The following is a 14,273-nucleotide window of genomic DNA, read 5'->3' as shown; positions in this document are numbered from 1 at the left end:
CTGCCGAGGCTGTGTCTCAGGCTCCCGTCGGCCAGGCAGCTGAAAGTACCCCCACTTCAGGCAGCAGGTGGAGAGAGATTGACTTTCTCTTTGCTTTTCCCTCTTGTTTGCGCCTGTCTCCCAGGTCTGTGAGGGTGTCGTGGGGGGAGAGCCTGGGAGGAGTGGTGAGAGCAGTCTTTTGTGTGTGTGTGTGTGTGTGTGTGTGTGTGTGTGGTGTTGGACATCCATGGGTGGTGTGTGTAACTGCCAAGAATACCAAAGTCAGTTTGAAAGTGTTACTGTTGTGAAAGCCTATCTTTTTAGCGTGCTGCTTTTTCCCTGCCCAGAAAGAATGGGTGTGTGCATGAACTCTTTCAAGTCATATGTTAAATACGCTCGTAAAGTAGAATGAGCCTGTCATTGTACCAGACATGTGCCAGATGTCCTGGTTCTTACTTTGATGGAGAAGGAAAACTGTGCTTTTCTACTTGATGCAAGATGCAGGCAGTCAGGTCTCTGAAGAGTGTCTTGCAAGAACTTCTGAGCCTTTGCCAAACGCAATGGGCTGTGGGTGGTGAGGAAGAGAGAGGGGGTAATCTGGCTGCCCTGTCCATGTGCGACAACATGCACCTGGCTCTACCGTGGTGACACAGACGAAGGTAAGGACCGTGGCTTCACGTGTGAGGGAAGCTATTGAGAATTCCGGGTTAACAGTGTATCTGGATTCTTAAAATCTGACCTTTAAAATTTTTCGTTAAACAGGCTCCTTCTTGAGTGGCACAGAAATAGGTTAGGTGGCGAATGGTTTTTGTTGGTTGGTTTGGTGGCTGGGGTGATGGTCATTGTTTCATGAAAATGAGAGAGTATGTGTCATTTATTCTTTCGAATTAAACATGCAAGTTCCTCCCAGTACTTTGCTTGCATGCTTTTGAAGTTCTTTTGTAATTAAAATGTCATTTAGGGATATGTTCCCTTGCTTTATTTTTAATAAGGGTTATCTGTGCTTGGCTCTTGCTGATATTTTTATGTGTCCATGATGCAGAATTCTGTTTTGTTTAATCACCACCTTGTGGGGAAAAAGTCATGCATCTTTGTTCTCACTTTATTCATTCCCCAGCATCTTTCCTTGCTAAGTAGCCCTTACAATCCTAAAACATAACCTAGCTACCAGGCTTGCTCTTTATTTGTTCAAAGTGAAATAGGCCTTTTTGCACGAATTTCTTCTAGGCATTGTTTTGCATCTGCGACTGGTAATAGAAGGACTTTTTAGGTTCGGGATTAACAAAAGATTATAAAATGTTCCTGATTTTAGAATATGAAGATGGATTGTGCATGATGTATTCTTATTGGGTTTTCATTATGTACCTGGATAAATGGGAAAGGATGTATCCATAAGGAATTTCTCAAACCTTATTGCCTGGTGTTTTCTAAAGCTTCAAAGGACACATAGAGTATTTCCGTTCTCTTCAGAAAGTGTGTTTTTTTCATGAAGTTATTTCTCACTCTCTTTTTTTATTTACTAATTTGGTGAATGACTGCTTTTTAAATAAGGAGAAATGAATATTTTAGGCATGTCTCTGTAAATGTTCTGTGTTCCTTTTGCAGGCAGAAAATGTATGGAGTTTTTGATGGAAGGGAGGAATTTTGAGTGAAATGGTTATGATTTGAGAATTCTCATGATAGGAAATATTAAAGCCTGATAGGAGATTTTGAAATGCAATCTTAGTTAATTTAAGCATTCGCTAATATCAAGCGGATTCTTCACAATAAACATCAAAGGCTTCCTTAACCTGACAGCAAGCCGAAACATCTCCAAAGGAAAAGTCGCTAATTGGCAGAAATGAACTTTTAAATACAGCAAAGGAGACAGCTTGGTAGGGGGCAGGGGTGGGGAGTTCCTAAATGAAATCATCTGATTTCCCTTCTGAACTTCTGATTTCCAGACAGATTTCCAATGTTCTTTGTTAGTGTCATTCCACTTGAGATTTCATAGCCAGGTTGAGCCAAGGAGATCAGAGGCCCACTCAAAGGTGGTTTTCTAAAAGAAGTAAAGGAGAGGTTTCGACAATGTCTTCACATCATTCTATCAACAAGGACCAATAATCTGAATAATCCAAGCAGGAAGCCATGCCACCCTGCCACTTCCCCATCTCGTGAAAGATTTGACTGAACTATGTGAATAATAACCACAGCGGGCACTTCTTTGTCCAGAATCTGGACTCCAGATAGATGCATAAAAGTTCCTTGCCCTTCCCCAAATGACTTCTTTCTTAAAGCGGAGCATTGAACCACTTTCTCCATCACACGACAGTGTTCCTTTGAACTTCTTCCCTGAAAATTCTTTTCTCCTAACACTGTCCTCAGCTTCCTTAGGATTCTCCACGTTAAATTCTCTGACATTCTGCAGATAATTCAGATTTTAATGAAGACTCGGTTGGAGTAGTTAAAATCTGACTCGATCACACTGGGATGTCTGTTCCTATCTTTTTTCTGGGAGGAAGCCGCCAAGCGAAGGTAGCCCTTGTATAGGAATTATGACAGCATTTGTGAAGTTAGATGCCCAAGTGACACAGCACAATATTTAATAATAAAAATATTCCATGTAGATTTTCATATTAATTGAAGAGGAGTTTATGAGAATGGAATATGTGTACCTGATCAATAATACATTGGAATTCAAATTCCACATTGTTATTTTTCTGCACACTCGCTGGTATTGATACTCCCTAGTGGTGATCAAAAGATGTCACACGTTGCCTGGTTAGACTCAAAATAAATATGAATGTTAAAATATAATGAGAATCAAGAATAATGGTAGTTGAGAGATGTGGCTGAGTACATATATGGAGAAATAAAGGAATTTTTAAACTCTTAATGGACAGGATGATATCAATGATAAATTCATTGCACAGCATTCTTTAAATTCTGAATGGGGCGATCACAGAAGAGCCTTTGAGAGGGTTTTCAAGTGATTTAACTTACATTGTAGTCAGTTCACAATGCATTTTCCTATGTGGTAATATATTCATATATATATATATCCATATATATATATATCTTATTTATGGAACACAATGCTAATAAAGTATTACTGTCAACCAGTTCTAATTATTTAACCTCGTCTATAACCTCCACGGGTTATAATCCTAATGTATGCGACTGCTATACCTTTATTTCTGAGTTTAGGTCAAAGCTATAGGTAGAGGTACATTTAATTATTCATACCTATTAATATAATGCCTTGTCTTGCTGGATTGTATAACTTTGCCTAGTTCTCCCATTTGTTCTGTCCTGAAGGTTATGTGTCAGCTGATATTTTACAATAAACCCCAAAAGTATATACATGCTCGTAGCCCAGCACAGAAACGAATCATTTAATCTAAGAATGACCAGTTGAAAGAGAATGGCAAACATCAGTTTCATGTGGTGAGTCTGAAAGAAGTGAATAGGATATTTTCTTCTTAAAGGACCCAACAAGCCTGTTTTAGGTACACTTACTCTCGGCTGAAGATGAGAGTATCATTTCTTTCAGCCTTAGGAAGAGCACAGCCCTCCTCTTGGCTCAGGCACGAGGTGGGAATGCAGCTGTTGATACCTAGGCTAGATGGGAGGAAGTACAATTGACGCAGAGGTGAATGGCAGTCGGAAAAGGAAGGATGGCTGGAGATGACCTTGGGCTCATCTCTTACACCAGCGTGTCGTTTCTGAGCCTCTGTTGTGGAGATGCTCTTCCGGGAGCAAGGATGAGTAGGGGGAAAATCGAGATTGGATGTTCAGAGGAACAGGGGAAGAAAAATACTGAGAAAGTTTGTGAACGTTTTGATTGGAGCTCTGTGTGATTTTCAGGGGATAGTAAAGAGAACATTATTTGCACAGAGAAAGAAAAGGCAAAAATTTTAAATGATGGCAGTAAACTCCATTTTTGGAAAGCTGATAGACACACACATCTTCCTTGCAAAGAGTCTCCCCCACCCCACAAATGCAAGTCTGTCTCATCTTTAAAATAATTCATCCTTTTTCTTGTTTGTCTCAGTCTCCCCCTCTTCTTTCTCTCACCTGACAGCCACACCTGATTTATCAGATCTAACGTGCTAGTGAAATAGTTGCCATTACATCTTCGTATTCCTGAAACCAATTTCAATTATTAATGTGTGAGGGGGAGTCGCAATCATTCTGAATTCAGTTTGGGCCCCTCCTTGGAAGTTTTCAAGATCTGTTTCCATTCCAAGTTTTATCCTGAGACATACAAAAAGTATTTCATCCACAAGCATACAGAAAACCTATAAAGAAGCATCTTGTTGCTTTCTTGACACACTGAAAGAGGCTTTCTTTGAATGTTCTATCTTCATATAAAAACTGGGAACAAGGACTGCATGAGGAAATCTTTGTTGCTTGAAAAAAAATAATGCACGTTGCCATCTAAGCATGGAGCATTTCTTGATTTTTACAGGTTATTTCATGCTGAAATTATGCCTATTTGCATGGATAGTCATTCTTTAAAACTAGCCACAGATGCAGTCCTAGGGAGCACGTAGATGTTTTTACAGGTGAACCGAAAGAGATGGGAGCTCTTCCAAACACTCTGCACGCTGCCTTTGGCAATAGACCCTGTTATTGTGAAGATGTGCTCTGTTAAGCAAACGTGAAGTTTCATATTAGATAAACGCTGTGGGAAAAATATTTTTATTTTCTTCATAAAACGTTAGTTGCAAGCAAAAAGATGTGACATCTTAACGTTTTATACAAATTTGGGGTTGGCATCACTGGTTCGTAAGTCTCAAAATATGTCAAGTGCCTTTTATAAAATGCGAGGAAAGATGTTCTCTTTGCATATCGTGTTCTCAAGAAACAATGGAAGTTCATAGGCAGAGATGGGATGTCCCTTTCTTACAGGTTTGACTGATGTTATTTTCTTTCTTCTTTATGTATCTTCTTTCAGTCTTTTTATTTCCTGGGGTCCCCCCCCCTTTAATTTGGCCTAAGAAATGAGTCACAACTGGCCTGTGTTAAAAAGAGTTTCTTTAGGCATTTGAAGTATGATTTTGGCAGTTTATAGAAAAAATACCTAGTGCTGAAGAGGAGGTATTTATCCTTTTGCCTCATTCAATTTATTGTTTTCCACATATTGATTTCTAAAATGGGACAGTGCCCTTCTTTTGCACCGAGTCCAACTTTATAATAATTTCAGTCATCAAAAAGACATCAGGGAAATTTATAAATATTCCCATACTTATATTAAAATCTAGCAACAGATAACATCTTCTCATGTGATTTTAGCACTCAAAAACGCCTATCTGTGCTAAATAAGCAGACTTGTGAAATGAGTATTTGTGCATTTATTTCCATGTTAAATTGACCATTTATGTTGGAAAGATGCTGATGGGAGTATTCTCTTTCCCGTTTCACATATGACAAAAATATTTTAAAATTCAGTAATAAAGGGTGCGCATGAAATATTTGCATTTTTAGAGCTTTTTTTTTCCCTCCTTGGCATTAAAGCCACAATAATTTTCTTGCAGAAATGGAATTTTTCCTCCAAATTTCATGCATCCTCAAAATTTAACCTTATTTCTGAAGTGTAGACCACTTTTATCTTCTTTTGTAACATGAATCTCAATGCCCAAAATTTAATCAATCGGTTGTCAGAGGCTGTGTTCTTATAATCTACTGTTTCTTCTGAAGATAAACAGTATCATTTTAGGCATTTGTGAAAGAGAATCATATTACTGGTGCTTAAGCAGTTTTTGCTTTTTTTTTTTTTTAATCTTAATCCATCTTAAACCAGTGGAGCAGAAATATTTAAAAATGTTTCATTTCAAGCAGAGTGCATAATAAATTGCAATAATTGTAATGTGCCATAAATCCCAGAGCCTATGCATTTTGCATTTGATTCAGGATTGAGGTCAGGAAATTTGGAGAAATTTAAAGAAAATGATTCATCAGTCCTTTTGTTCTGTTGGCCAGGGTCCCGGGATTCTTGAGCTGTGCCCAGCTGACGAGCTTTTGAAGATGGCACAATAACTGTCCAGTGATGCCTGACCATGACAGCACAGCCCTCTTAAGCCGGCAAACCAAGAGGAGAAGAGTTGACATTGGAGTGAAAAGGACGGTAGGGACAGCATCTGCATTTTTTGCTAAGGCAAGAGCAACGTTTTTTAGTGCCATGAATCCCCAAGGTTCCGAGCAGGATGTTGAGTATTCAGTGGTGCAGCATGCAGATGGGGAAAAGTCAAATGTACTCCGCAAGCTGCTGAAGAGGGCGAACTCGTATGAAGATGCCATGATGCCTTTTCCAGGAGCAACCATAATTTCCCAGCTGTTGAAAAATAACATGAACAAAAATGGTGGCACGGAGCCCAGTTTCCAAGCCAGCGGTCTCTCTAGTACAGGCTCCGAAGTACATCAGGAGGATATATGCAGCAACTCTTCAAGAGACAGCCCCCCTGAGTGTCTTTCCCCTTTTGGCAGGCCTACTATGAGCCAGTTTGATATGGATCGCTTGTGTGACGAGCACCTGAGAGCAAAGCGCGCCCGGGTTGAGAATATAATCCGAGGTATGAGCCATTCCCCCAGCGTGGCATTAAGGGGCAATGAAAATGAAAGAGAGATGGCCCCGCAGTCTGTGAGTCCCCGAGAAAGTTACCGAGAAAACAAACGCAAGCAGAAGCTGCCCCAGCAGCAGCAACAGAGTTTCCAGCAGCTGGTTTCAGCCCGCAAAGAACAGAAGCGAGAGGAGCGCCGACAGCTGAAACAGCAGCTGGAGGACATGCAGAAACAGCTGCGCCAGCTGCAGGAAAAGTTCTACCAAATCTATGACAGCACTGATTCTGAAAATGATGAAGATGGTAACCTGTCTGAAGACAGCATGCGCTCGGAGATGCTGGATGCCAGGGCCCAGGACTCCGTGGGGAGGTCGGATAATGAGATGTGCGAGCTGGACCCAGGGCAGTTCATCGACCGCGCCCGGGCCCTGATCAGGGAGCAGGAGATGGCAGAAAACAAGCCGAAGCGGGAAGGCAGCAACAAAGAAAGAGACCACGGGCCAAACTCCTTACAACCCGAAGGCAAACATTTGGCCGAGACCTTGAAACAGGAACTGAACACTGCCATGTCGCAAGTTGTGGACACTGTGGTCAAAGTCTTCTCGGCCAAGCCCTCCCGCCAGGTTCCTCAGGTCTTCCCCCCGCTCCAGATCCCCCAGGCCAGATTCGCAGTCAATGGGGACAACCACAATTTCCACACCGCCAACCAGCGCCTGCAGTGCTTTGGCGACGTCATCATTCCGAACCCCCTGGACACCTTCGGCAACGTGCAGATGCCCAGTTCCACCGACCAGACGGAAGCGCTGCCCCTGGTGGTCCGCAAAAACTCCTCTGACCAGTCTGCCTCCGGCCCCCCCGCCGGCGGCCACCACCCGCCCCTGCACCAGTCGCCTCTGTCGGCCACCGCGGGCTTCACCACGTCCACCTTCCGCCACCCCTTCCCCCTCCCCCTGATGGCCTACCCGTTTCAGAGTCCGTTAGGTGCTCCCTCCGGCTCCTTCTCGGGGAAAGACAGAGCCTCTCCCGAATCCCTAGACTTAACCAGGGAGACCACGAGTCTGAGGACCAAGATGTCATCCCACCACCTGAGCCACCACCCTTGTTCACCAGCACATCCACCCAGCACCGCAGAAGGGCTCTCCTTGTCGCTCATCAAATCCGAGTGTGGAGATCTTCAAGACATGTCCGAAATCTCACCTTACTCGGGAAGTGCAATATCCTTTCGTTTGCCCCTCAAGGAGCACAAACCCAAACCAACCAACAAAAAGGCTTTCCCCAAAGGTCAGGGTGACACAATGTTTAGACTAATGTAGATGAGCATCTTCTTGACACTGCAGTCTTGCAGTAACAGGCTCTCATCGACAGGCGCGGGGCACTTCCAGTGGCACAAAAGCGTCCCAGAAAACCCACCTCTTGGCAACTTTCACAAGTTGCGCGTTGCCCCAGAGTGCTAGCATTTAATCTGTACTTTCGCAGCAGTCTTTTTTTTTTTTTTCCTGCTGTTTCTTCCTCTAATATCTTCTTCTCCTCCCCCCCGCCGCCCCCAGACCAGATGTAGAGATGGAAGAAAAAAATCTCGCTGTAATGTTAAGTTCGATCAGATTTTTTTTAAGGTCGTATGGTTCATGATAGAGGAAAGAGAGAAAAGTCCGTTTTCAGATCCCTAAGATTCCATTAGAAGGATTCTCTCATCCGAGAGGCTCCTGGTCCATTTAAAGAAGGCCTGATTAAATCTTGGGGGGAATGCTTTACTGGGGGGAGGCAGCCGTGGGAGAAAGATGGATGTGGATGGGAAGTTGGGGTCTCTCCTGATTCTTTAAGTGAGGTGTGTGGGGTTTTTTTTCTTGTCTTTTTTTTTTTTTTAAGGAAATATACAGGTACTGATTTATTCAGACGGCATCCGTCTCTCTCCCGTTCACCCAAGGTCTGTTCTCTGGGTCTGGTGCAGCTGCCTCTATGCATGATTAACCTCTGTTCAGCCATACACAGAAATCTTTTGTCCCAACATACACAAAGCAAATTATTTTGGAAAGCGAGAGAGCACGATTAAATATAAAACTCAGCTGTATTCGACTTTAAAATGCCTCTTTTTATGTCTCTTTTATATTTGGAATCTGACTTTTATGTAGAGATGCCAGTTATATTTTTTTTATTAGACCTGTCCTGAACTCCAGCTATTTTTAACTCCCTCCCCCCTTTTTTTTCTCTGTAAATTGGTCCTTTCAGTAAATCTTTTAAAATCTTGTGATTGTTGATGTTTTCGGGGGTAGGATAGTAACATTTGGGGGCAAGTCGAGGCAGGTTTCTTGTATCATAAATTGCCAGACGGTTGTAAAATTCTGCAATTAAAATTGGCCACTGCCAAATTGAGAATTTTGAGCAATCGTCTTGATGACGAGAGATGGACATTTTCATCATCTGAGCCCACTCCAGAGGCTGCCATGTAAGGCCAAAGTCCCCGATATGGTGGAAATGTGTTTTCCTAGGTAGTGAGAGCATCCTTCCAGCCAACTCCGGATAGCAGGGAAGATTTCTGATAAGGCAAATTGGAGCCGCAAGTACGAGACCCACTTGGCAGTTAAACACAGAGTCTCTTTCCCCAGAGAGGACGAGAGTAATGTCTTGAGAGAAAGATTGAAGGACTCAAGTCGTACATAGAAACCGAGTCTTGGTTTGGCTGCTGTTTTAATGTCTACCTTTCAAAGATCTAAAGTTTAATCCACCAGTTATGAAGCAAGGCTGCGCCATGCGCCAAGCCTTACCTGTCATAAGCAGGCCATAAACATTGCTCAAATTGGGATATAGCTGGTGGTGATGAGAAAGGCAAAGAAGACACAAGGCCTTGAGTGGTTTTTTTTACCCTTTGCAGGCGTGCATCTTCTGGGTTTCACATCAGGCCAGGGCTACAGCCCATGCTGCTTCTCAGAGATTCCTTACTTTGTTTTGAAGCCAGTTGTAATGAAATGGTGCTGGTTGTTTTTCTCCCCCCTCTCTCTCTCACAAACACACACACAGAGGAAAGGGACATGCCCATGTGGGTGAATATTTGAAGCCAGGTTTTGTCTTCTGAGGCTGTCCTAAACCCTTTAACTCAAGATGCCAGTTTAGGTGGATTTTTTAATTGGACGTCACTGTATGCAGAAAATTATACTTGTGGGTTTTTTTGCTTGCTTTTTTGTTTGTTTGTTTGATTGTTTTTTATAAGTAAGTTGTGCCTTCTAAGAAAAAAAAGCTTTGGCTTGTGCTCATTTGTTTCACCCCCTCTAAATCCCGTGAGGAATTTTGAGGATTTGAATGGAAAGACGTTCCTTTTCTCCCCATACATATCAAAGGCTTTAAAGAGAATCTGGCTGCTGCTTCTTCAGAGGAACAACTTCTCTTTCTCCTACCGGGGAAGATTCTATGGAACCTCGATGGTCTGGAAACACCTGTGTTCCTGTGAGATGTTAGTTGCTCACACCTGGAGTTGTTTCTTTTGTGTCGCTGAATAATGGTGGCCTCTTGCTGCAATTAATGATTACTTTCCCAACTGCTGGCCTTTTAGCCTCTGTTTCTGCTTCCCCCTCTACTACCTTGCCTTTCTGCCCTTTTCTCTCACTGATGCAGGATTTCTCAGGAAGGAGATAGGCAAGCAGCCTTGTCTATGGTCCACACCATTCTGAATGTTTGGTGGGAGAGTTGACCTTCTCCTTTTCTCCATCCTTGTATGGCAATGAGTTCTCCCCTGGACTTACCTGAAGGTGTCTAGGCAAAATTCTCGAGCTTCTCGTTTAAAGAAATCTCTGGCCATCACAGCATGGGATCTTCCTTCAGTGTAGGTAGACAAGACCCTATTTGAACCTGTTCTGCAGGTATTCTTAGAAAACATCAATAGACACGAGAAGTGGGATGAAACAGTACCTTCAGGAATATCATGCCTATGGTTTGATTTTTAGCTCATGGCTTTCCAAACTCCGATGGAGAATTGAATTCTTAAGGGATGAGCCTTCCCCCTCCAAAAGGCATCATCTCTTTCCTTGAACAAAGTAGCCAAGATAAGAACGATTGAGAACACTAGCTTATCAGATCAATCCATCCTAAGTTCAGCACATTAGGCCTCTAGGTTGTACAAAACAGAGCACACCACCTCGAAATCCCTTCTAATCGAAAGGAAGTAGTCAAGGGTGCATGTTAAATTGAATGTTAGTAGCACCTGCTCCAAAAGCTCACATCTTTGATATTAAAAAAAATATGTTCCGTATCTTTGCAAATGAGTCTATTTAATCAAATATTAAGTTTTATTCAAATTCCAAAAGAACCAGCCAGCCAATTGTCTTTCTTCCTGATGTTCCTTGTCATTCACCCTCTTTGCATCTCAAGAAAAATAGCCTTGTTCAGGCCTCCGACATTTGCATGCACCCAAGTAAAGCACAAGAGTGGGGTTCTAAGCGCTTAAGACATGCAGGTGAAGAAACCGCCTCTTCTCCGTGCCAGCCAGCTTTCCCTGCTCGACTTTGAGGGGAGGATGTTAAGACGACTCAAAATTTAAAAAGGAAGATGGTTGAGCAACTTGAAATGACAATCCATCTGGAAAACCTGAATGAAAAAATGAATTTCTAAAAGGTGAAATAATCCATAGAAGTGGGTCTTTTACATTTTTCGGAAGTCACGTGGGGCCCTAGTAATTCTAGCAGGGGTATTAGGTATAGGGAACCCTGTGTATAATTCTAGCAGGGGTATTAGGTATAGGGAACCATGTGTATAATTCTAGCAGGGGTATTAGGTATAGGGAACCATGTGTATAATTCTAGCAGGGGTATTAGGTATAGGGAACCATGTGTATAATTCTAGCAGGGGTATTAGGTATAGGGAACCGTGTATGTTAAAGACTGGAAGTCTCTGGATTCCTGCCCTCCCGCCCCCCCTGCCCAAATTATGAAATAAGTGAATTTTTAAAAAATTTCCATGAACTACCCATCCCACCAATTATGTTACACTTTTTAGTGGGGCAAGAACTTGCTCTATCCCTTTTATTAAATGGGAGAGTTTAGGTCTTTTCTCCGCATTGAAGGTTTCTAAGGGGGAAAGCCTCTTAGAAACAGAGCAAATCAGAGGTCAAAGAGAAAGCTAAAATTCTTCGGGTCTCAATGTGTTTGAGAAGAGGTAAGCAATCCCAGTCCATTTGGTTGGCACGGCAGCCTGTAAGACCTCTCGCCACAATTCAGGGTTCAGTTGGAAAAAAAAAAAGAATTTTCTGCCTGCAGCCTTCACAACCTATTATTCTCCCATTTGCCTTTTTGCTGCCTCCACTGCTCCTTCAGCGGCGCTGTTTAGGTGAGGTTACATTGTGCTTAGTAAACAGACAACACTTAAATTCTCAGGTTGTTTGAACACTGCTTTAGGTTCAGCTGCAGTCCCCTACCTCTCTGATCTTTTATATTCCGGAGCAGATGTCTTTCATTAATTTATGGATTTATCATCTTTTTTTTTTCCTCTTTCTTTTCCTTTTTTTCTTTTCTTTCTTTCTTTCTTTTTTTTTTTTACACCTGGCAGCTGTCTCAAGTTTCAGCAGTTATTGTCTATTTTGCATTATACATAGAATTGAATGTCATCTGTCTTCACAAAGCTATGGCTAAGAGAATTGAGGCAAAGCCCCATGAGCTGCCGGGACAGATCTTGTTTGCGTTCCCTCCCCCCTCCCCCCACCCCCCTTTACCTCCTTAATATTTATTTGTGCTCATTTTCTTTCCTGGCCTTGAATGGAGCTTAGCTCGTGTTCAGTACAGCTGTATGTTTACTGAATCTATTCCATCATGAGTCATTGTGCATGTGTAAGTATCCTGGAAACAGCTAGTGCTTTCTTGGAAGAACAGTTGCTTTTCAGCACAAGCACTTAAAAGGGAAATTAACCAATTGGTCAGTTCAGATTTATTTTGAGGAGAAAAAAAAAAAGGATTATCTAACTCTTGGCTTTTAAATCTTTCATTAGCTATTTTTAATAGTTTATTAGAAACATATATTTTATGGGAATTTTAGCGTCATTACCCGATGAGCAAGAAATAGAGACGTAGTCTGTGTTCTTGTTCAACTGATCAATTCCAAGTATTACCAACAGGAAGCGTTTTAAAGCAAAAATGAACTTGAGAAATGCAAATTCGAATGTTGTTTGTTTCATGAAATTAAAAAAAAAAAAAACCTAAATCCAATCTAAAGAAGATGAGCAATTTGCTGGGTTTTTTTTTTTTTTTTTTAATAAAAAGAATGGAAACATCTTAGCATAATTTAAAGATTGTGAAAGCTTCAGGAAGTTTTGATAGCTCAGTAATTGTCTGAGAACCACAGCAAAACTGTTGGTTTCGTATGCGACCCATTGTGGAAAGATTTGGGACTTTTCCCCACTAATAATTAAATGTACAAGTTTGTTTGAATGTAGCCGTCTGAAAGAGCAGATTAGAACCCAGACCTGAGGATGTTTGTTGAAGTTTGGACTTGCCTAAAACTCTTATCATGAGGCAATAGGAGACAGCTTGCAACTATTATTTCACTTATCCATTTGGACAGATGGTCCTGAAGTGTGCCGGCTCCTTTAGTGTTCTCTCTCCGTCTAATGGAGGTTACTGGAGGCCTTTCAGCTCTTCCCTTGGCACAAGAAGTATGTCAGTCATAAATTATCGTCTTTGTAATCATTAAGGATCTCAAACAAAAACACAAGTTCAGTTAAGCTGCTTTGGCTTACAGATAGAAAATCACAATTTCTTCCTTCGGTGTCTCTCTGCAGCCAAACCAAAAGGCACAATATTTAACTTTTCAATTTACAAACCCAGGTGATCTCTTTTCAAATCGCGTGCCATGAAAGGGGGTGCTAATTGATCCAATTCTCAGCAGACTCTTCGGTTAAACACCCCGTTGTAAGTAGTCAAGAGCTTATCAATATTAATTTGATTATGCTTCTCTGGTAACGTTCTGGTTTCCCTCTCCTGCTAAGATTGGTCACGCTGTACTTGACGGAGGTCATTTAGAACCTCTCCTACATATCTGTGTTTCTTTGACCTTGCTTCATATAGTGTGAAATTTTTGCTGGATGTGTGAGCCAAGTGTGTGTGTGTTTGTGTGTATGTGGGGGGGGGGGTTGCACACACCCACCCGTGTGTATTTTCTTTTCTGTTTCTCTTTTTTTTTTTTTCCCAGACTCTCTTTTAAGAGAAAATCCTTAGAGAAGCTTCTAGGAAGGACCCTTAATTGACCTTGTGGGGGACCACATTGATTTTCTCCACGTGCATCTTCATTTCTGATAAATTATAAAGCCATTAATTTGCTGAGGAAATGGCAGGGCCAGGCTGCGGCACAGATGTGACCAGAGCCATCCCAGCTCCGAGTCTGCTGAAGAGTGCCAAGAATCTGGGGGAGAATCAGGAAGCCTGGATTGTTATGGTTAGACTCACATTCTCTTGGGAACTGTTTTAGTTGCTGCTGTTTACAGATCTAAAAGGTAATGATGTTTCCAGATAAATAGGCCTTCTTATTTTGGGTAAGTGGCCATTTATTGATCTGCTAACCCACATTTATTGATTTGTTAGCCCCAACCACTGGGCCACTCTCAAAGGAGTTAACTGTAAATCCAGGAGAGGCAAATTGTATTTGGTTTTGGATCGTTGCTTTAACAAAAGTGCCACCCCCTCCCTGTTCTCTCAGGGCCCCAACCACCCCTCCCAAGTTTTAGCTATTATTAAAAAGGAAACAATTAAAAGGATATAATAATAAGATAGGAAGAAA

The 14,273-nt window shown here is 41.9% G+C and overlaps 1 protein-coding gene across 2 annotated transcripts in view; it reads left to right on the top strand.

Moving 5' to 3' along the window:
- Positions 1-14,273, top strand: part of PROX1 (prospero homeobox 1) — a 53,373-nt gene that overhangs the window by 2,429 nt on the left and 36,671 nt on the right. For both annotated transcript variants that reach the window (XM_047752567.1, XM_047752568.1), the window contains exon 2: positions 5,944-7,735. In XM_047752567.1, the coding sequence (XP_047608523.1) occupies positions 6,011-7,735 (1,725 nt within the window). In that variant the 5' untranslated portion in view covers positions 5,944-6,010. The remainder of the gene's footprint in view (positions 1-5,943; positions 7,736-14,273) is intronic.

This window comes from Phacochoerus africanus, chromosome 11, assembly GCF_016906955.1.
Source record: "Phacochoerus africanus isolate WHEZ1 chromosome 11, ROS_Pafr_v1, whole genome shotgun sequence".
Taxonomy (NCBI): domain Eukaryota; kingdom Metazoa; phylum Chordata; class Mammalia; order Artiodactyla; family Suidae; genus Phacochoerus; species Phacochoerus africanus.
This window is presented reverse-complemented; position numbering and strand designations above follow the sequence as displayed.